This window comes from Rhinolophus ferrumequinum, chromosome 26, assembly GCF_004115265.2.
Source record: "Rhinolophus ferrumequinum isolate MPI-CBG mRhiFer1 chromosome 26, mRhiFer1_v1.p, whole genome shotgun sequence".
Lineage (NCBI taxonomy): Eukaryota > Metazoa > Chordata > Mammalia > Chiroptera > Rhinolophidae > Rhinolophus > Rhinolophus ferrumequinum.
The window spans coordinates 7,556,069-7,579,490 of NC_046309.1; the positions used below are offsets into that span (position 1 = coordinate 7,556,069).

Below are 23,422 nucleotides of genomic sequence, written 5' to 3' on the forward strand. Positions count from 1 at the left end.
GAGGACCTCGCTCTGAACACAGTGGGCATTGGAGCGTGCGCTCCGTACAATGTGTGCATGTGCGCGTGTGTGCACATAAGGGCACGCAATTAAGACAGCAGCTGGGAGGACCACAAGCTGCACTACTAGCCTTTGAGATAATAGAGAAACGGAATTTTATCTCTGGATTGTTTTTGGTTCCTGACATATTTTTTTTTTAAATGTAAGTTACAGTTTAGAAATACGTACACCCTACAGAAAATTGAACGGATATATATGTGTGTGTGTATTTATATATACACATATACATACACACACCTGTTATATATATATATATATATGTATGTATGTATGTATGTATACATGTATATATATATATATATATAACATATATACATAATAGGTAATATATACTATATATATACTGGCATATATGAATTAGAAAGAAAGATTAAATCAGAAGTCAGGGCAGTACACAAAGTTTATCAATCTCCTTGCTCAAATTTACAACTATATGTCTAAGTTTTCCTGCAATCAGTGAGAAAGGGGGAGGATATAAGCTACAAAAGTCCCTGTGTCCATGGCACCAAGCCGGCCTTAAGCCATACGTACAAAGGCCACCCATGCAACTCACACAGCTCAGTAAGTGGGGGATTCACTAGGGACTTAGACCCAAAATCACAGTAAGGATCCCCACAGCCCTGTTGGGCAGGATGGGACCGTGTGTGAGTCACGTGGACATCACTCTGTGTGTTTCCCTCTCAGACTTGCAGTGGTGGCAAATGGCTAGCCCAAAAGTCAAATGTTCAGGACCACAAACACAGCTTTCTACACAGTCAGGTCTAAGGATATCCTCTTGTGAAAACTGAGGGATGTATTCAGAACCTGTGCTTCACTAGAAGTCATGCCACACACATCAGAGGTGAGCTGAGCTGTTCAACAAGGAAAGAATCACAATTCCCCACTGGTGACAATTTTGCTCTGATCTTATAACACACAATAACGATTAAGCTCTAAACATATTAAAATATAAAGTGAAGCTGTGCTAATTATATCCAGGACAATGTTTTTAACAATAACTTTTAAAAATCAGAATAAAGCATCTCTTAACCTACATATTACAGATCTCTGATATAGTCCAGACAGTAATCTATTGACACCTCCTAATGACAATAATTAAAACATATATTTTGTACATAAAATAATACTTCTACTTTCCACAGCAAGAGACTACATCGAGTTTATCCAAAGAAAACATCAATTCATTAAGTTACAGGAGTCCAAAATATTTTCCTACTTATCCCATTGTTTGAGTTTTAGAATTTAGGGTTTTTTTTGGGGGGGGGAGGAGGGGTTCCTTGTCTCTTTAAAGAGAGATTCGATGTATTTAAAGGACACTTACTAATCAGAAGGGTTCCCTCAAGGGACCCTCCTGAGTGGAGTCATTCTTGAGGTAGCAGCACAGAGCAGACTTCTAGGTGAGTCTGCTTCTCCAATTAACTTCTCGGTGAGAGAATGGATTTTAAAGAAGCCATGCCTCAAGATAATGTCCATTCATTCCGTCAGTCTACGAAATCCATATGCTAATCCCTGTTAGAAACTAAAAAGGGTACGATAAAAAGAGAAAACACCCTCTCCACCCTTCAGGCAGTTAGTCAGGAGTCAGAAAGGGGAAGTGAAAGAGCAGAGCTTAGTGGAGGGTGTTTCCGGTCCTACCTCCTGGCTTCTGGGAAAGCAGAGAGTTGGTATGTGGGCCCCATACTCCCACTCAGCTAGGGAGTGGATTTTCCCTTTCACAGAAAAAATGGAAAGAGGTCAGCTAACTTGATGAGCTAGACCTCCAGTCCACGGACCTATCCAAAGTCCTCGGCAGTCTGTTTTCTGCATTACTGAAGTGCCAGGTGGCATTTCAAAGTCTCCACCTGGCTGCCAGGAGCAACATCTCAAACACTACACCCTTCCTGACTTCCTCCTCCCCCCTATAAATCATACCTGTTCTCCATGTCATTCTGTCAGATACTGCTGCCCACGGGCCACTGTGATACCAAATTTCCCCAAAAAGAAGACCGGGTCTTATATTAATTTTTGCTCCATTAGGGCTTATTTTCAGAGGATGTGTTAGTTTTTCATGTACAACGATCTACATTTATTCCAATACAGTCACGTCACCTTCTTCTGGAACACGGTCATAATGTACTAAATGCATCCGTCTGGCTGAGATCTTAACTGGGGCTTATTTTCAGGGTAGGTCTTATTTTCGCGGAAACACGTACCCTTGTGCTTCGCGGGAACACAGTGTGATGTAGCAGGAAGAACATGGGATTGTGGTCCTCAGATTCCAGATCCAGTTCCAGCTCTGCTCCCAACAGGCAGAATGACCTCAAGCAAATCACTTTTGCTCTCTGAGCCTCAGTGTTCTCATTTGTAAAATGATGAGGTTGAAATGATCCAGAAAGTTCCTTCCAGCGTTCGTTCTTTTCTGTGGTTCTTGTTTCGCATTTTATTCTCTTCAACGGTGAGAATTTCAGTTGCTATTCTATGTACTCAGGGACCACATTTGGAGACTAAGGCTTGGTTACTTACTGTGCTGACAAAGGGGGGAAAGTCTGTGTGGAAACCAAGAGCTCCCATCTGAGGTGCTGGGCTCAGAAACTCAGCTCCCGGCTACTGCACCAAAGTCAGTTTCTATTTTTAGCATTTTCTACAGTGACACCTTCTGGCCACAGAAGGCCCAGAAGAAAGAAAAGGGTAGGCTCCAACAATCCCGGAGAGACAGAGGATACTATCCAGCTGCTCTGCCTTCTTCAACCCCATCCAACCTCGAGCCCTATCTTCAAACCCTGTTAGAAAGACTTGGGTTGAATTGTTTTCATTTCTATTTCATTGGATTCTATGTCCCAGCTCGCATATCCTTTCATATAAATCCTTTTTCATTTAAAGAATGCTTTGAAATTTATGAAGGGCTGTCTCACACATTATATCATTTAATACTCATTAGTTCTTCTCTCGGTCTAAGATATTCCCAAATGTTGTTTTTGGACCAGATCTCAGAATGCTAAGGCTACGGGGAGACCCAGCACACCAAAGGCAAGATATCTAGGGTCATATTTTCACTGATGCACAGTGGATTTGAGACATCATTTAAACTCTCTTGGCCTCAACTTTTCCAAAGAAAGAGCAAGAAGTTTAGCCCAAAAGATCTTTCCTCCTCAAAGACTCTTCCAGGTTCATCTTGAAACATATTCCTCTTTCAAAAACCAAGTCTTCCAAAATAAGGTTTAATGTTCCCTCTATAGCAATGGTTCTCAAACTTAACTTAACATTTCAATTACCCGGGAAACATTAAAAGTTACTATTATACTAATGTTTGGGTTCCACTCACCTGAGATTCTAATTCAATTACTCTGGAGTGTGGTCTGGGCTTCCAGAGTTTTCAAAGCATCCCAGGTGGTTCTAATGTGTAGCCCAATGTGGAAAGCACTGCGCTGGGATCCACCATGGATCCTGTGGGATTTTCATAGGAGAACCCTATTATCTGGAATTTTTTCCTTCCCTCTCAAGCTTCCCCTAATAGGCAGTCAGATGGGCTTTTCCAACAGTCAGACTCTTCTCTGTGTCCCTGTGGTCTATCCTTATTCTCATACTAGCCAACAGAACTACCTTCTCCCACCATGTTGCAAAGGCACATGAGGCAAATATTGAAATGGGGCTACAGAGACTTGCTACTAATATGCAGAAAAATAAAGACTACAAAATTGCTCAGTATATTCATACTAACAACAACAACAAAAATGTGTTCCCCTTCATCCTTTGATAGAGGCTAAAGGCCAGCAAAGTAAACAGGGAGGTGTTCCAAGGGCAAGCACAACTTTGCTGTGACAGAAGGGTTTATACATAACAAAGCTCAAAGGGTTTTAGAGGCACTCCCTTTACTGACTTCATCTGCAGGCACTGTCAGTTTCCAAATGTTGTCACTGCAAGTCAGTGATGTATGCATTCATCTTTTATTAATCACTGACTTTAACATTCAAATAAATGCCAGCAGTTCACCAAGGAAATAGCATAATCGCAAGAAGTTGGGGCATAATTATAGTTGGTATAATGTTCTACAATGAGGCCTTGATTTTATCAACCTAAGACTAAGCTTCATTAATCAGTACACTGAGAACCAAGTGAGCAATTTTCTCTGTCATCCACCCAGCGTGGCTTCTGGGAGAAGCAGGAAGAACCCCTGGCTACAGCCTGAGTAATAAGGACATAAGGGAATTCCAGTCCTAGATTTGGGATTAGAGAACAATCCTCAAGACCTTTAAACTTTATTTATACATGTACCTAACAAAAATGTTTTATTATGAAACAGTTTTTAGGAATCTCTGTATAAAAAGAAAAATCAGAAAAGGTGCCTGACTTCAAGAAGCTCAGAGTCTAATGGAGAAAACGTACAAGTCCTTGCAATCCTACTTAGAGTCCTCTGTCCCATCCCAGGCTGAGTTCTGATTCTGATTCTGATTCTGGCCTCTCTAACCACCGCCTCTTGCCACAACCTGACCCACCTATTCCATAGGGAGGGACAACCTGACCTGGGTGGGTGACTTTGTCCTACTGCGGCTCTCCAGTGACAGGCAGACCCAGGCTGGACTCTTCGTCCTGTTTGGGACCGCCTATCTGCTGACCTTGCTGGGCAATGGGCTCATCCTGCTCCTGGTCGGACTGGACGCCCACCTGCACCTGCCCATGTACTTCTTCCTCTGCAACCTCTCGGTGGTGGACATCTGCTACACCTGCAGTGTGGTCCCCCAGATGCTGGTGCACTTCCTGCTGGAGAAGAAGACCATCTCCTTCACCTGATGTGCAACTAGGTCTTCTCCTCGCTGGCCTTGGAGGGGATCGAGTTCCTACCGCTGGCCGCAATGGCCTGTGACCGCTGCATGGCGGTCTGTGACCCACAGAACAGCATGTACGTTGTGTAACCACTTGTGTAGAAAGACACAGGGATAACAGCTAATAAGCTAGTTGGCTAGTTAGCTACTGGTATATACATAAGTTAGTTGACTGGTTAGTTAGGCATTAGTGGCTTTCTGCTATAGAATAAAATATCTCTAGGACAGACAAAAAAATGCCACAGAGGGGGACAAGTAAGAGGGAGATTTTTATATACATTCTTCAGTACATTTTGAATTTTTAACCATGCGAAGGTATCACCTATTAAAAAATAAAAATTTAAAATGAAAATGTAGAATAATTTGCCCCAAAATTATAGTTCATGAGTGTGCATCCACTTAGCAACATACACCCTAATCGGTAGGGAGATTATTTTCACCCTCAGAGATTAAAATTTCTCCCTATCAAGGAGAAACCAGTTGTAAGTTAGTCTCTGAAATTTGCACATTGACGAATTTTAGCAAAAACTTTGAAGACTGCCTTAGTGCCAGCCAACTCTAATTAAAATCTTCCACAAAATTATTTCTAAAAATGTCTGGCATAGTAATTGGAGCAAGCTATTTTAAAATAATATTTAAACATAAGATTTATTAGGGTGATTCTTTTAAAAAAAAAAGATGTTAAATAGTTTTTAGACACAAACTAAGTGAAATTCATGAGCCTTTATCAGAACAAAAAGTACATGTTTATTCAATTCACATGTGACTTTGTGACATTTGCTTGATAAAAAAAAGTTCCAGAGATAATTTGACAATGGAGACAACCATAACGTGTGATTCTAATGGAAGAATAAACATGGAAAATGTCTGGCTGCCACTTAGACTTCAGAGAGGAGAAAAATCAAAGGCCGAACAATTGAAATCCGTACTAGTGAGAAAAGAGGTGGGGTGATGTACAGAAACCTTCCAGTAGTTGTAATAAAATTAAAACCCAATGATCCAAGTTTGGCGAGGAAAGGAATCTCCACAGAAGGAAGGGCCATTAGATCCCAGCTCTGGCCACTGTCCACCACAAATACTGTTCCTAGGTTGTAACCGTTACATTGTCCTCAAGAAGGCTGCTGTTTCCCATCGATACCCTAGACACATGTTCTCTTTATCCCCCAGGAGGCTGTCAGGATAAGACAGTACACTTAATCAAGACTTTTTCACTGAAGGCTTCTACACAACACAGGACACAAAACAGAGAATAGCACAGAATTTTATATTCTGAACTTCTGGACAATACTGGATCCCTGGGACACATGCGGCCCCATTTTAATAGTGTCCCAAGGATGGTATTGTGCTCAGACAGTTCCCAGATTTTACTCTCCTCCTCTCCTTCCCAACGGAGGAACCCCACAGCATGATGCAGTGGACATCTGCCTGTGTCTGAAGATATTTCCATGTAAGCGGGGGGTGGTGCTGTCGTCCTCACCTGACCATGCCACTTAGGCAACCCAGAAGCCCCGAGCCCACAGAAGTAGCTGCCTGAATGACCCTCGAAGCCTGAGGTTGCTAAAGATGAGGATAAAGGGATGGACAGACGTGCACAGGAAGATTAAAATTTGCCACGGCCAGTACCAGTCACTCCTTAAGGAGAAGAATCCTGCAGCGTTAATAATCAGAGACACAAAGGACAGGGCATAAAGAACGAGGAAGGAGACGAGTGACCTCAGAGCGTTGGTGTGAGCCTGGGTGCTGGGGTCCTGCAGGCCATGGGCGTTGCTCTGCATGGTCCACCTGTGTCTCCTCAGAGAATTAATCAACAGCATCATGGAGACCAGAAAAACAGAGTAAGGGATCGACAGCGTGACAACTTTCAGGGGCAGGAAGTAGTGAATCTCCAGCTTTTGGTTCCACTCCCTGTAGGTCATGTTCACCGCAATGTTTCTTAATAGGAAACCTTGATGCACAGCACGGTTCCCCCAAAAGAAGAGCAGGGTGACGATGGAGGAGATCAGGAGGGAGCCCAGCAGGACCCAGGGCACTGACCCTGGGAACCTCCACTTCAGCCAGAGGAAGGTGGGGTGGGTGAAGGTAGCGATCTTCACACAGAAGAAGACACTGAGCCAGGTGCCAAACCAGAAGGTGGCCGAGTTCAGGAAGTCCCAGTGGAGCCCGAATAGCTGCCGCTCAAGACCCCGGTTGTAGTGCTCCATGTGAAGGAAGTAGTAGAGGTCGTGCACCATTCCGACCCACTGCAGGCAGAAGCGCGAGGCACCCAAGCTGATGAGGATCATTTCGGAGGGGAGCAACCTGCCACGCCGCCTCCATTCTCTGCTCAGCACCAGCACAATGAAGCCATTGGCCAGGATTCCCAGGAAACACAGCAGAACAAAGAGCAGCATCAAGAGGGCTAAGACTGCTGGATGCATTGTGGCACCTTGTTCCCCGGCCTGCCCCCTATCCCCACCCACACTCCCTCTTTTGATGTCTCCTGGGTGTGTGAAGAAGGATCAGGGTCTGCATCTGAGCCGGAGCTCACTTAGAAGGAGGATGCTTTCTCAGGCAATGGAGGAAAGGTGAGCTGGGCTCAGCAAGATGCAAATTTCCCCCGGGCTCAATTACCACTGGGCCTACCAACTGCCCCTAATTTGCCTTCTCTGCTTTTTCCTGCATGCTGCCCTGGTTGATATTAACATAGAGGGCTTTTCAGGGAATCTGTGACTGAGTTCCATCTTTATGACTCCACCCATGGGCCCTGTAAACACACCTCTCCCCATCAGACCATTCTCAAGACGTTAAGTATATAGACAACAAGTATAGCGACACACTCACATGGCCAAGATCTACGCCAAATAGTGATGCTAGAGAAGTCTGTCTCCAGCTGAGCTTCCCTGTCACACATCCACCCTCACCTAGCAGCAGTCATCCCCTTCAAGGTCAGATACCTTGATCTACCTTTCTGTCGAACCTCTTCCTAAATCCTTCATGGCCCCTGAGCTATAAATGATTAACAATGGTTTAAACTGGTTTTACGTTTCCAGTGAGAGAATTCATTTCCTTGTGGTTGTGGGACTGAGGGAAACTGCTTCTTGCTGAATATTAGTTGAAGGCCAACCTCAGGTCCCAGTGGCCACCCCCAGTCTTTGCCAAGTGGGCTGTTTCAACATGGCGGCTCAAGCCAGCAAAGAGAGTTTCTAGAGAGAGTGGACTAGCAAGATGTAGCAAGATTGTTAAATATCACAACGTAATCAAGGGACTGATGTCCTATCACCTTTCCCATATTCTATTGGCTAGAAGCAAGCCACACTACCCACTGTACTCAAAGGGAGGGGGTTACACAAAGGTGAGCATACCAGCGGTGGAGGACATGAAGGGACCAACTTAGCATCTGTCTGCCACACTGAGATACCATAGTTTATAAGGCATATGTGAGTCTGTCCTCTGACACTAACATTAATAAGAGTTCCCTATGAGACCATGCTGAAAAATAAAAATATTTTCTTGAATGAAAATCGATTCAAGTTAATCCATAGTCAAATGTTTTCTGCTTAATACTTCAAATTTGTCCTTCCTCCACATTTGTTTAAAACCTTTTTTATGCTCATGCATCCTTTTAGGTTGTGAGTTTGTCATGAAAGAGTCAATTAATTAGTCGTACAAACAATGTGAAAGTTGTTACCACCATAGTATCAATGTATAACTCTTAAAATTAATACTCTATAATGAAAAGAGAGATCCCAGTGACCTTGGGTAAATATGTATATTTCTCTCTCTTAGATATCTGCTTCCTATACAATTTTCACATTCATTCATTCACTCAACAGGTATTTATTGAGTATATATATATATATATATATATATATATATATATATATATATATATACAGGGCACCTATTCTCATCACTGGGGACAGAGCAGTGAACCAAAGAGGTGGGATCCCTGCTTAGGGAACTTGCAGTCCCATGGAAGGTAACTACAATAAGCAAACACATGGACAAGACACTTTCACGTGGTAACCAGTGTTCTGAAAAAAACGGAACAGTAAGATTGATGGAGAATGACCAGAGAGGGGAAAGGTTGGACCTACAGCTTCGTTAGACCTGTAGGCTGGAGAAGGCTTTCTCAGGGGTGACGAGGCCTGAGCAGCCTGAACAAATCGAGCCTTTGCCATGTATCACTGGCTGTATTCATAATATTATCAAATCATGCTTTTATTAAGTCTCTTCCACCATTTATTCCACCTTTATTCAGTGAGGGTTCCTTCTCCTGCCAGAGAATAAGAACTCCAGCAGACCACGTGACTTTTCTTTTCACTGTTATCAAATAGGTCATCCCAAGATCACTTCAATTCACAAACCAGCCTGAAACTGAAACTGAACATTGCAGTCCAATATACGAACATTACCTAATGAGATAACTGCAGCCTCAAGCCCTCTGAGGTGGCTAACGCAGAGGGAGAGGGAAAGGCGCAGGAAAGATCTTACATGGACGAGAACAAAAGTAATCTGGCTTTGTGCTTTCCAGGCCTGGCAAATGTTTATACTGATTCTCTTTCTCCTGGGAAACGTTCAGGGATCTGAAAGTCCCTCCTGGGCCTACTCTCCTGAAGTTCCCTTTGATGGGAAGGAAGTATCTTTATTTTGAGTGATCCCTCGGGATTCCTCCATCAGCCCCTAGGCATTCACCACCTAATTGTTGCTGCTGGAGTTTCCACACTCCACGAGGCAGCCCTGGTAGTCAGACCTCAAGACAAGTCCCGCACATGCCATGCGCTCTCTCTTGTGGCTCACAGAGGGCCCCCAACCCTGCCCCCACAGTCCTCGTGTAGCCACGTTCTCCTGACTCTATGCCAAACTTAGCCAGTCGGTCTGTCTATCATTCTCTTAATTGCCCAGGCGGGATCAAGCCCCTAGCCCACTCTGCCTCCCAGCTGAAGAACTAATACAGTGAGCTTCGCAAGCGTTCCCATGGAAGCTCTGGACCACCACCAGGTTTGAGGTGATGGGAAGCTTTCTTAGTCCTCCTCCATGGAATATGGAATGGGACTCATAGCAGAGCTTTTTCTAAATATTTATTCCTCACAAAACCCTCTCTCTTTTACTGTCTCAACCCTTTTATTTTTATCAAAGGGTTTCAAGAATTATGGAACAGGTTTATACGGATTTCCTTTGAAAACCTGCATATCATGAACTGGTTAACTCACTCTGAAATCTCATATCATTAAACCTTTGCACCTGAGAGAAAATTCAGCTTTTAACACCGTGTTATGTAAAGGGCAAGATCAAGAAAGTCATGTTAGTCATAGTAAGAAAGTTGAATATTATCCTAATGTAATTGAAAGCCATTAGAGCAGGGGGTCCAAACTTTTTTCAACGGTTTTCACCGAGGGCCATATGCATTAAAATGCACAAACAGCCGGGCAACTCACTCGAGGTAAAGTACGTATTGCCTCACCTGGTTTATTTAAGTAAACTAAATATATTTTTGGAATTTGCTGCGGGCCAATTAACAATGGATCACGGACCGCAGTTGGCCCGCGGGCCACAGTTTGGACACCCCTGCATTAGAGGGATTTAAATAGGGGAGTTGTGTGATGTATTTTGTTTTGAAACAGATCCTTTGGGCTGTTGTGTAGAGAATAAATTGGGAGAGGCAAGGGTGGAAGAAGGCTAGCGGAGACTACTGCAATAAATCATATACAAGCAGATGGTGCTTGTTCTCAAGATGAAGCACTGGAGATGGTGAGTAGTGACAAGATGCTGGGAGATTTGGAAGGCAGATTCAATAAGATTTACTTGATATGTGGGTGAAAGAAAGAGAAATCAAGGATGGATCCGAAATATTGTACTTGAGTAACTGGGACAATTTTATGGAACCAGTTACTTTGATGAGAAAGACTGAAAGAAAAATATGTTTATGGGAGAAACTGTTTTGGTTATGTTAAGTTCAAGATGTCTGTTAGATATCTCAGATGAGACAGGAAGCAGACAACTGAAATTGAAGGCTGGATCTCAGTGAAGAGTTAAGGCCGGAGTAACAGGTTTGGGAGTCATCAACACTAACATGGTATTTAAAGCCATTAAACTAGATGAGATCATGTGGGGAGAAAATGGAAATGGAAACTGTTAATGGGCTAGGAGTGAGTCGTGTACCTTCAGCGTTTAGGGATGGAAAGCCAAAGGATGCAGCAAAGAAGATTGGGCTGAGACTAACATGAGAGAGGGATTCCATTCCAGGAGCTCACACTCGGGAACATGGGGAGGAAGAAACAAACAGGTGGGGAGGGAGACATGGGAATGAAAAATATACTGAAGAGGTGATCTGCACCCAGGGATTGTACTCTATGCTCTCTGGGGAGATGCCCTAGGGCAGGCACTGTTAACATGTTGCAACTTTGAGATGCCCTTTGGTTGGGACCCAAGTCTAGCACAGTAGAGTGTCAGTGCTGAAACTGGCATCTGTCCTGTGCTTTCCCCATTAATTGCCTGAACAGAGAAGCCTGATTTATAACTCGTCCATTCAGCAAAATCTATTCAGCACATACTGTCTGTTGGGCACCAGGCAATGCACATAGGTGCAAAGATTAAGACAGTCTCTTGAGAGAGAAAGACAAGTGACGTATCATGACAATTCAGCATAATAAATGATAAAATAATAATAACTAATATTTACTCCATGCTGCTATGCATCCCCATGGACTATCCTAAGTGCTTTACATATATTTATTTTTTGATATTCATCAAAACTCAACGAGTTTCCAAAATGGTGCTGGGACAACTAGATTTCCACACACAAAAAAATGAAGTTGGACCCCTTCCTCACACAATACACAAAAATGAATTCAAAGTGGATCATCGATCCAAATGTTAGAACTAAAACTATAAAACTCATCGAGGAAAGCAGAAGAGTAAATCTTCATGACCTTGGGTTAGACAAAACCTTCTTCAATAGGTATTACATCAAAAGTACAAGTGACTAAAGAAAAAAAAGAGATAAATTGAATTTGATCAAAATTAAAACAAACTTTTGTGCTTCAAAAGACACCATCAATAAGTGGAAAGGCAACCACATAGAGGGAGAAAATATTTGCAAATCATATATCTGATAAGGAATTTGTATCCAGAATATATTAGAACACTTATAACTCAACAATAAAAAGACTTGATAGTGGGAATCTTTTCACAATGTATACATATACCAAATCATCACATTGTACACTATATATATATATTTTTTTCTCACTATTTCTCACTATTACCTCAGTAAAACTGAAAAAAATACTGGAGTCAATAAAAAAATAATTATGAATGGTAACTGAGAAATGTAGACCACAATATGATGTGTGTTAAATATTATATTAGAGTTCAAATATTTATATATGTCCATGACAGGATGAATGAATAGAAGGATAAATAAACATGTGATTTGTGGATAGAAAGAGAGAGAGAGAACCACTGATACTTTGGATGCAAAATAAAATCGTCATAATAAATATCCCCAAAGTGGCAGAGTGTCAGCAAATATGGCTTCTGGGACAGTCTTAGATAATAAAACATTTGTCTACAGTAGTTAAAAAATGGTAAATGTAAAGTCAACATACATGAAAGCATGCTCCTTGGGATACAATGCAGAATAACACTGGCTGAGAATCTAGGGTAGGACTGGTCCATGATTCCCTCTTTGCAGAGAGGAAATGGAATGTTTAAAATGACCGTAATCACAATGCAGATTGCAAACCCATGAGCCAAGATAAAAATACTGCAGGCAATAAAATGTTCAGAATCTGTCTCTTTCCAGACTGTCCTGCTGGGTGCTGGGAGGGGAGAGCACCACTCTGGCGGAATAATTCTAAAACAGCACCAAGTTTATTGTATCCTGGTTCCATTTAAAATTACTATAGAAGATTTATAATAAAATCCTGATTCAGCAAACTTGTTGAAAGAAATATTTTTACTCCTAACTTTATGGGGTTTTGTTTTATTCATGTTTTATGCCATAGTTTCCACAAAATATTTGGGTGTCCTACCAAACTGCCATCTGTAGAAACCAATAAAGATTCTTTACATGAAATCACAAGTTATTGTGCTCATTATTTACCATTTTATATTTTTCATGCTTTTTCACTTATATATTTCAAAGTTTCTTTCAGTACTTATTGGAAGGCTTTCTAATGTCTGTAATTGCAGAAAAGAGGAATATTCATAACATATTAAAAACATATACATTTATTATCCTAACTTTGTAAAACTTGTTTAAATGTCTGAAATATCAACATTATTTATTTTTGTGCATGTGTACATGTAGATACAATTTTATGTGAGAAAAAAATGTCTGGGAGGAATAATAAGCGTCAATGGTGATTATCTTTGGACAATGACAGTCTGAGTGATTGTTCAACTTCTTTATAATAGTCTTTATTTTCCAAGTTTCCTGGAATAATCCTGTATTATCCATAAAGAACATCAAAGCTTTAAAACTAATAAATCATTTGTGATATATTTAAGGGAGACTAAATAACTCTACCTTATCTCCAACATTAACCTTAGGTTATAAGACCCCATGATTTAAGACTAGTAAGAATTCATTGATCTGGCATAGGGCAGGGAGGGCAGAGCACAGCAGGACAGAGCTAGCACCAGTATTCAATGTCCCACTATTACGTAGAGTTGTATATTAATCTTCCAAAGACTGACTTACAGCTGCTTTCCTGCAAATCTTCTATATAAATACCGAGTGTTTAACTAATTGGTCCAACCCAATTTTTCAGCACCTCTGCTCACCCCTCCTGCTAACACAAAACCACCATCAATAGTAGCACTACCACGTTACCACCACTGTCACAACCTGAGGATTTCAACCTCCACTCTCGTCTGACAGCAAAGAAAATAGACCATGTCAAGGTAACTGACTTTCCCAAGGCCAGAACATAAGTAAGAGGCAGAAAAAAATGAACTCTTAAACTCAGATTTTGACTCCAAGACACTGTACCACACTCCCCAAGAGCCCTTATGTCATTTGGTTTCATTTTTCTCATCATCATCTCCAGTTCCATGCCTTAGATGCCCTTTAATTTCCAAGCCCATGACCAAAATCGGAGCCCTAATAGTCTCTGCTTCCCAAATACCAGCTACTGTATGAGTAGAGAATGTCTGCAGTAGAGAGGGTGTGGTGCATGGAAGAAGCATTCGTGTTTGTATTAGTTACTATTATTAGTTAGTATTAGTAATTCAGTACACACTTGAATGTTGGGAATTAGTGATTAGGAGGACAACTAGTTCCCGTTAGGACTCTTGACTAGCCTATTCCAAATTCCCAGATTCTGACCCCACAGAATCCCCTAAGTTCATTGGAACCATCCTCAAACGTCAAGTCAAAGCAAAAGAAAAGAAGCTTCTTTGAGGCGCTGGCAGTTCCTCTTCTCAGGGCTGGGTGACTGGTTACTGCCGGACTGGGCTGGCCAGGAGAAACCAAGATGGGAACCATGTTGGCCCAGCAAGTATGACTTTGTCAAAAGCAAGTACAAGGCCAAAGGAGGCCTGTGCTGCGATTCAAAGAGAGAGTCAAAGACAGCAAACCACAGGAAGGGAAAGACCAGCAGAGTCTTCCTTGGGAAACCAATTCACTTTCCAGATGTCTCTACAAGACAGAAGGACCTAAGCAAAAGTTGGAGTCCAAGGTTTAAACTAAGGAAAGAAATCTGAATAGAGAGCATAGTTACGCAGAGGCAAACATCTCAAGGTTTAATTTCGTTATACTCCAGTAAGTATGCAATGGATTTAGGACAGAGACTGACTGCCCTGAGTTCTGTGGTTTTGAAGCCCTTCCTGAGGTGAGAAAACTAGAGCTCCTGGCGTGTGCTCTCTGAGGAGACCCCAGAGTTCTAAAATGCTGTTCCACAAAGCAACTGCTGAGCTGCCCCAGATAAGGACTTCCCATTTGTTGTAGCCAAGATACTCCACCACGTGTGTCTCTTTCACTGCTCTAGTAAAAAAAAAAATAGTAATTTAAGACATAAAGTTTATGACTCTTTCACCCATCAGCACCTGTAAATAACTTTAATTCACTGTCCCTCAATGATTCTTCCTCACAAAGCGTTCATCACCACTCATGTTCTGATTTTAAAAAGGATTTTCTTAGTCTCCAGCAGATATGGGTACACCTATGCTCATAGCAGCATTCTTCATTATTAGCCAAAAGGTGGAAGCAACCCCATGTTCCTCAACAGATGGATGGATAAACAAAAAGTGGTATATACCTGTAATGGGATATTATTCAGCCTTAATAAAAAAGAAAATTCTGGCACATGCTACAACATGGATGAACCTTGAAGACATTATAGTAAGGGAAAGCCAGTCACAAAAAGACAAATATTATCTGATTCTACTTGCATGAGCTACCGAGAGTGGTCAAATTCATAGAGACAGAAAGCAGACTGGTAGTCGTCAAGGTTTAGGAGGGGAGGAGGAAATGAGGCGTTGTTTAATGGAGACAGTTTGAGTTGGGAAGGATGAAACGTTCTGGAGAAGGGTGGTGGTGTTGGCTGCATAACAATGTGAATGTACTTAATGCCACAGAACTACACAATTTAAAAAGGTTAAAATGGTCATTTTATGTGTGATTTTACCACAATAAAAAAGAGCATTTTCTCAAAGAATATTTTCTTGACAAACTGTATAGTCTTAATCTGTTAATTACACGCTTCAATTTCAGACATTGTTCCTGGTCTGCTAGAAAAGTATGTTACTCTTTTACAGAACAAAGACTACGTCTCCTTTAGCCCTCACATCGCCCACATAGAGGGACTCAGGAAATATTTGTTGAATGAATGAGCTTCGTTGCTTTTCCTTTTTCAAATAAGTCTTATGTGTCACCCTACTACAAATTGCATTACTGACATATTTTGTTACAGATGCTTTCAATATTTGGTTATTTGAGGAGAATGAGTTAGCAAGACTTTATATAAATGCTATGATAACAGAAGCAGGAATGTTTGTGTCTAGCTCAGAAACTCTGAGAAGAAACAAGCATATTGTGCATATAAAGATGTTTGCCGTCTGACTGGTTGGAGCCCTGAAAGTCTGGTACTGTTACTAAAGGTTAGGGATGATTTTTCCCAAAACTAACAGACTAGTAAAAACTCAACTACAATAATACATGTAACAAAAAATTTGAAACACAGGTAAAGTAAAACATGTTATTGACTACATAATATAGTCATTGGCTTTAACTTGAGAAATGCAGCTCTCCCCCAGCTTCCTAATGGATTTCTCAATTACCACACAGAGGCGCTAGAATGGAAATGTTTTCTAATGTTGAATGTTTGGACCAGCTGTTTTCTTTCTCCATTTGAAGCTTTCCAGCCATAAGGACAAGAATCTCCTTGTGATCCCTACAGGGCTGAATGGATGGTTGTTTTGGTGCTGACCCAAATCACAGTGCTCCCAAGGAGTTTGTTCGTAGGGTAGGAAGCCACCAACCTCAGAAAGCCAAGTCCTAATCCCTTATTTTATGAAAATGATAGTGCCCCCTAGACACAGAAACCCATCTTGATCTCAAAAACTACTGCACTTGAGTTCTGATGTAAGAAGTATAATAACACAGTGACACTGGAGTAGTTTCTCATTTTCAAACAAATCACTTTGAACAAAATAGAAAACGAATAGTATTAAGTATTGTGTCTTAAATAGTTTATTCAACCTCTTCTAAAAAATGGTGTAATTTTACAGAAAGAAAACTAAAAGTCGTCAAAAACGCTTCCACTGCCCACAGTTGTCTGCCACCCCAGCCTGGCAACATCACAAAGTGCAGGACAACACTCATTTATAATTAAAAGATGTGCCAGTTAGCTCAGCTAACTCAAGTTCAAACTGCATCCTGCTGCCGACTGCTAAAGCCCAGTTCCAAAAGCTTTTATCTGCCACCAAGAGGCCTACCGTCCAAACAATTGGAACTTAGATCCACTGCAAGCGTATCACAGAGGCCAACCCAAGAGCAGCCACCAGCAGCCACATCCTGGCTCACCCCATGCTTCACAATTCTGATCTGATTTCAAAGGTTCAGTCCCCCTCTCAAGTCTTCTCCCACATGAGCCCTTCTTCTTGTGACTTTTTTTAATCTCAAGATTATCCCCGTTCACCTGAGTGAATGACACAAGAATGGCCAGAGATACAAGGCCAAAAGTCTACAGGAATTCAGAAAAGGAGGCCATTGGTGACATAAAGAGATGTCAAAACCAGACTATTACAAAAGATAGGTGGAAACTCCCCAATATTCCGTACTTGAGACATCAAATTTGCAGCCAAACATCATACACAGATCACGCTACAGACAACTGTGTCTAATTTCCATTTTAGAATTCTCTCGGGACCAGGGTCAAATATAAACTATTAGTACTTGTTTAATGGTCACTTCAGCTTATCACTGTTTTGTATTCCTCTAACTGGTTTATGTACGTTGTACGGTAGATATGAATGTTTAGATGCTACTTTCATATCCCCATTGCACTGAGCAGGAAGATATGTACCTAGATCTCCATGTCTAACAATAAATTCTTGTTAAAATGTAAAAGAAGCATGGCAGCAGTTACTTCTAATAATTATTAAAAACATGCAGGCTGGGTGTTACATCAGTGAACCAGACTAAACCTCTGGAGTGTTTGAATTTATAAGAGAATGGCAATCAATCACCCCACTTCTGGCAGCCATTGCTACTTCTACAGGCACACAAATAATAAATTTTTGCATTAATAATCTAGTTAACTATAATAAAATAATTCATTCATGTGCTTAACAAATATTTATTGAGTGTCGACCACTTACCAGTAGGGAACAAAGACACAAACGCCTTGGAGTCTACATTAGAGTGAAGGAAACAAATGACACAAAATATAAATAAGTAAAATAGATCATGAGAATACTAAGGGGAAAAGCAGGACAGGGACTAATAATTTGGAAAATTGTCACTTAGAGTGGCAATGACAATGCCTGAAAGAAGTAAGGGCGTGGGTCAGGACAATGTCTGGCGAAGAGCATGCCAACCAGAGATGTCACCAAATGCAAAGTGTCTGAGGAAGACGTATGCTGGGCATAGACCAGGAACACAGAGAAAGCCAAAGTGGGAGGAGCAATGAGACAGGCAGGAGGGTGGACCAATAGGAGACAACTTCCGTGATATGGGGTGGAGGACAAACTCACAGAGGGCATTTCAGTTCAGTATGCAAACTTGGAAGTTTACCCTACTTTGAAAAGCAGAGATGTGACATGATAGGACTTATATTTTTTTAAAAATCCTGCTAGCTCCTGTGTTAAATATAGACCAAAGACGAACGAGAGTGGAAGCTACAAACCAGGTAAGAGGCCATTGCAAAAATCCAAGCCGAGCTAAGAGTAGCCTGCACAAGCCCAACCCTAATTTTTTTCAAACCTTTACATCGAGGGTTGGCTTTCAACAGACTGCAGTGAAGGAGATGCTTGCGACATATGTATCCCCACCCAGAAGCAGGTTATCTAAAAATGTCTTAGCACCAGCTTACATGGTTTACCAACTGAGTTGCTGAGTGATTGTATGCGGGTGGTAAAAAGTTTTGTCCAGAGCAACTGGAAGAACGGAGTTGCCACTACTGAAACAGGAAAAACAGTGAGAGAAACATGTTGAAGCAGGAAAATACCAATTCCGTTTTGATATGAAGGGTTTGAAATGCCGATTACACAGCCACGTGGACATTTCAAGAAGGGCTATACACATGTAGATCAGAGAAATACAGTCTGAAGTTCAGACCACTTAGATCAAACTCTCTAGAAGTAGAGCCTGTGGTGGAGATAATTGTGCAAGTGATTTTTTTTTTTTTTTTTTTTTTGAGGAATTGCTTTCAGGAGAAACCTGTAAGGAATTAAGAGACATAAAATAAGGCAGAGGAAAAAGCTAGATAAAAAAAAGAAAGAAAGAAAAATGGTTTGAGGATTAATCTAGACTCAGTTTGACACCATGGAGAGATCTGGAGTATAGACTGCTGGAAACTTGGACGCCTAAGCTCTGTCAAATCTTCTTCAGCAACAGAGCAACTCTTTCCTCCCTTATCTGAGGAAGCTGGTCACCTTCCCTTCAGAGCCTGTAATGGAGTCCCTTCTAGTGATTTCATGGCAAGGCACCACTGGCCCTAGGGACCCACCTCACCTCCTCTCATTGCTTCGAGACCTATAACCAGACTCAAGTCCCAGCAGGCCCAAGAGAATAAGACACAAACTGTGACTCATGAGAAGGTGTGACACGCACCAAAATCCTAGAGGGGGATTGCTAGATCAAACGGCGTGTACCTTAGTCAATGTGATAGCTATTGCCAAATTGCCCTCCACAGAGATTGTATAATTTCTGCTCCCATCAGCAATGTGCAAGAGAACGTGTTTCCTCAGTAACTTGGCAAAAGAGTGTTGCCAAATTGTAAAAGTTTTGCCACGTGGATAGTTTAAAAAAAAAGTAGTATCTCAGTATCATTTTAATTTTCATTTTTCTTATTCTAAATTAGGTTCATTATCTTTCATATGTTTAAGAACCATTTGCATTTCCTTTTCTGTGAATGTGTAATTCAAATTTGCCAATGATTTCCATTATGACTTGCTATGTCAAGTCTTGCTTAAGAAGGACTAAGAAAACAGGGTTTCTCTGGCTTGTGGGAGCTGAAGTATATGTACAAACATTACAAAGACATCCAAAAAGGTGGGGTGAGAACAGCCAACATTTCATGTAAAACTGAAAGGCTGTATTTTATGAAATGAAACATAGGAAAAGTTGAATCATTTAAAAGGAGGGGGGGCTTTTAAAAATTAAACGACATTTAGATTACAGATCATCTGTCTTTAGAATTTATCTGGACTTTATGATAGCATGTTGGCTCTCACTTTATTTTTGTTTTTCCAATTGTAGTACCAATGTGTACGTAACTATTCCCACATCAATACCACACTGTTTAAAATACTGCAGCACTGAGGTGTCTCAGGTCTGTCATTCCCTGGCCATGAGACCTTATAAAGCCCGCTAAGCCTCTGCTTTCACTTTGCGGTATTGTTTTAAGAATTAAATATACGAAGGAGTTAAGGAAATGAATTGTTGAGGCCCATGCCTCGTACAAAATAGGCATTCATAAATGACTGTTACTAATACTATCATAAAGCACGATGAAATTAGACTACAGGCAAAAATTAATGATAATAAGTCACTAGCTATTTTTAAATAACCCCTTCTTCTCTTTTACTTTTCCATGTGTTCAGGCTCCAAGAGGACGTGTCTCTGTGGGGAGCTCATTCAGATTCTGTTCTGTTCTCCTAGGCTAATGATGTGAAGAGTGGAAGGAACAGAGTAGCTTATAGCAGGTTCTCTGGAAGGGGAGCCACGGTCAGGAACAAAGAGGAAGAAGTGGCCATTCACTTACATTGCCACAGGAAGGAGTTAAAAGCTTTCTGTTCACAGTTGCTTAGCAACACGCAAGGGCTGGAGAAAGAAGAAAGCCAAGGATGGCAAAATCAGACAAATTTTACTCACGTACCCATTTATTACTTCCACATTGTGCATAAGTCAAAGAGAAACAGAATATAAGTTTGACCTCCAAAGATAAACCGGCCAGACAGTGAAGAGAAGACAAATCAAATGTAAGCATAAAAATGCAGTAAGTAAATAAATACACCAACGAAAGGACTCACGCCTACAGCTGGGTTCCAGGTGCAATAGAATCTTTCTGTTCAAAGCAGCAAGAGTTTGTAAGTGCTTCAGGGAGCACACAGAAGGCTATAAGGCAGCCCACGCCTTCAGGAACTTTAAAATCTACGTGGGAGAATAAACCGAGTATACAGATATATCACTACAAGACAGCATTCATGTCACAACTGAGCACCACCCTATTTATATGTCCTCAACTGTGGGAGAGGTCAAAGGAGTGGAGGGGCATCCAGAAAAGCTCCCTGAAGAGGAGCCATTTGAATGAACCCTTAAAAGTTGCAGTGGGGGGTGGAAAAACAGGATTTTGACAGATGTGAGGATAAGAGCACATTTCAGCGTGTCAGGGAGGAAGCTCCAAGTATGTCCAGAATAATAATAATAATACAAATTTCTCTGCAAAATAGGATTATGCTACCGTGTCTCCCCAAAAATAAAACCTAACCAGAAAATAAGCCCTAGCATGATTTTTCAGGATGACGTCCCCTGAACATAAGCCTTAATGTGTCTTTTGGAGCAAAATTTAGTATAAGACCCGGTCTTGTTTTCGGGGAAACACGGTAGAGTGGAAGCGGTAAAAGATACAATTGTTGTCACATTTTGGAGATCCCTGGAGGCCAAGTTTAGGGACTTGTGCTTCATTTGATAAGCACTGAGCGATGACGAGGGTGGGGGTGGACGGGTTATAGTCACGCCTTCAGGGAGTGACCTGGTAATGGTAATTCTGATGGGAGGAGGGGAGCGGAGGGAATGTCAGGAAGCAAGTGGTGAAGAAGAAACGTAAGCAGTCCAGGTAAGAGAGGAGGACAGTCTAATCTAAAATAGGATCCACAGGATTGGGAAGAAAGGGAGAGATAAGAGAGACATTGCAGAGGTAGAAGTTGAAGACAAGTGGCTGATTGGATAGAAGGGCAGAGAGTTGGGAGTGAAAATTAACTCAGAGGTTGTAAGCCTGAGTCACTGGCTATCAATACTATTAGAAAAAAACTGAGCAGTGGAGGGACTGGTGGGGGGAAAGGAAGAGGAGGAGGAGGTAACGGAGGACAGCCGTTTTCAACTTGCTTTCAACTTGAAGTGCTCATGGTACCATCAGGTGCAAATGCCCAGCAAGAGGACGACAGTAGAGGTTTAGAGTTTTGAGGAAGGTCAAGGCTTTGGTAATTATTCACATGAAGGTCAGAAGTGAAGCCATGTGAGCAGATATAAACACAAAGGAAAAGGAGCCAATTAATCTCAAAGAAAGAAGAGGGCTGGCTAAGGAAAGGACCAGGGCAGGAGGACGAGTAAGTATGAGGGAGACACAACAGGAGCTCAGGGCGTGGAAGACCCCCGACCCCCTCAGTGCAGGCTCACAGGAGAAGGCGTTTCAGGAAGACATGCGAGGGGCAAGTAAGGGGGGTATTTACTGTCCTTTTAAAAAAATCTTCTACCAAGATCAAGTATTACTTTTGTGAAAACATTTTTAATCAGTTTGTTTTCTGAGGAAAAAAAACTGTGTTATCAAGAGAAGCAAATACTGCAGAGACACAGGAGGATGAGGACTAAGGGTAATGACACATTGAGGGATCAGGACTCATGTGTGTCCCTTAGAAACACATTGAGACAGGAAAGAGAGCAGAAGATGCGTGCAAGTGGCAAGGGAGAGGTACTCTGGGCAAGCGATTGATCAGAGGAATGAACGCTTGGCAGGGTCAGAAAGCAGAGGGGATTTTTTTCAGGAAAGAAGTTCAAAAGCACATTTGTTGAACATGGGAGGATAAGAAAGAGGGAGAAGTTGAAGATTCGTGTAGAAGTAGGACCCCCTCTTGACTGCACAGGGGATAGACAAGAGTCACGAGAGCGTGGAGCTAGGCATGTGCACATGTGAGCCTTGAAAAGCCAAAAGCAGGGACCCGCCTTCTAGTGCAGAAGGCAGGGGAAGGGAAAAGAAGAAAGAGGCTGAGAAATTTTAAAGCGGATAGAGGGAAGCTTAAGGATCTCAGTTTGAATGGTTCAAGAGGTAAGTGAGCTTAAGGAAGGTTTGAGAAGACCTGCGACAGGTAGAAGTGCCGTCTATGCGCTGCACCAAACCAAGCCCGCGGTCTTTTTCTTAAATCTCAAGGGTCAGACAGATGTAGAGGAAACTCTCCATGTCAACATTTCAGTAGGTCCCAAGGTCAACACAAAAGAAGTCACAACTGAGTTGTAAATGTGAAGGACGCATGTGGACCTTCACATTCACAAAAACTGACTAACAGACTGGGCTACTGTGGACAATATAAACAGCATATGAATCATAAGGCCCTAGCATTCAGAAGCACCTCTAAAGGTCACCTGCAAATATGCAAATCCCAGGTAACACACACTGCCACACGCATGCACACATCACACCACACTCTGTGAACAGAAGTCAGGTAGCAGGAACTCGTGCATGGAAAGTCAGAGTGCTTCACTGCAGGCGACGTCTGGAAAGCAGTTCGTGATCAAAAGGGAAAGGTGGTTTACAGGATGAAGCCAAAGGACAGCGAAGGCTCCAAAAATCTTCTCCAGTCTGATCCAACAGCTGAAAATTGCATGTGTCAGGATCCTTGCATCCAGTTTCTAGAAGCATAATTTTAAACACCAAGAGACTAATCACAGGGAAAGTAAAACGTTTCCTGATTCTTAGCCATATCGAGTCCCACAGGGAACACAGCTGTCTCCGCGACACGCTCGCTGAGAGTATGTGAGTGATGCCAGCCCCAATTTCAGCACCTTTGATCTCACTTTACAGTTCTGTTTCATGGAAGTTACTTTCCTCATCATGAAATGTGGCAGAGATTTAAAGAAGCAGTGTCCCACTGTGCCTGTGCCCATGCATGAGTCTCTGAGGATTTCAATCAATTGCAGT

General features: G+C 41.8%; 1 protein-coding gene across 1 annotated transcript; it reads right to left on the reverse strand.

Moving 5' to 3' along the window:
• Nucleotides 1-6,349: 6,349 nt before the first annotated feature.
• TAS2R41 (taste 2 receptor member 41) lies at nucleotides 6,350-7,276 on the reverse strand. Its single transcript, XM_033098711.1, has one exon. It carries the CDS (start codon nucleotides 7,274-7,276, stop codon nucleotides 6,350-6,352), a length of 927 nt encoding a protein of 308 aa, XP_032954602.1.
• Nucleotides 7,277-23,422: the final 16,146 nt, after the last annotated feature.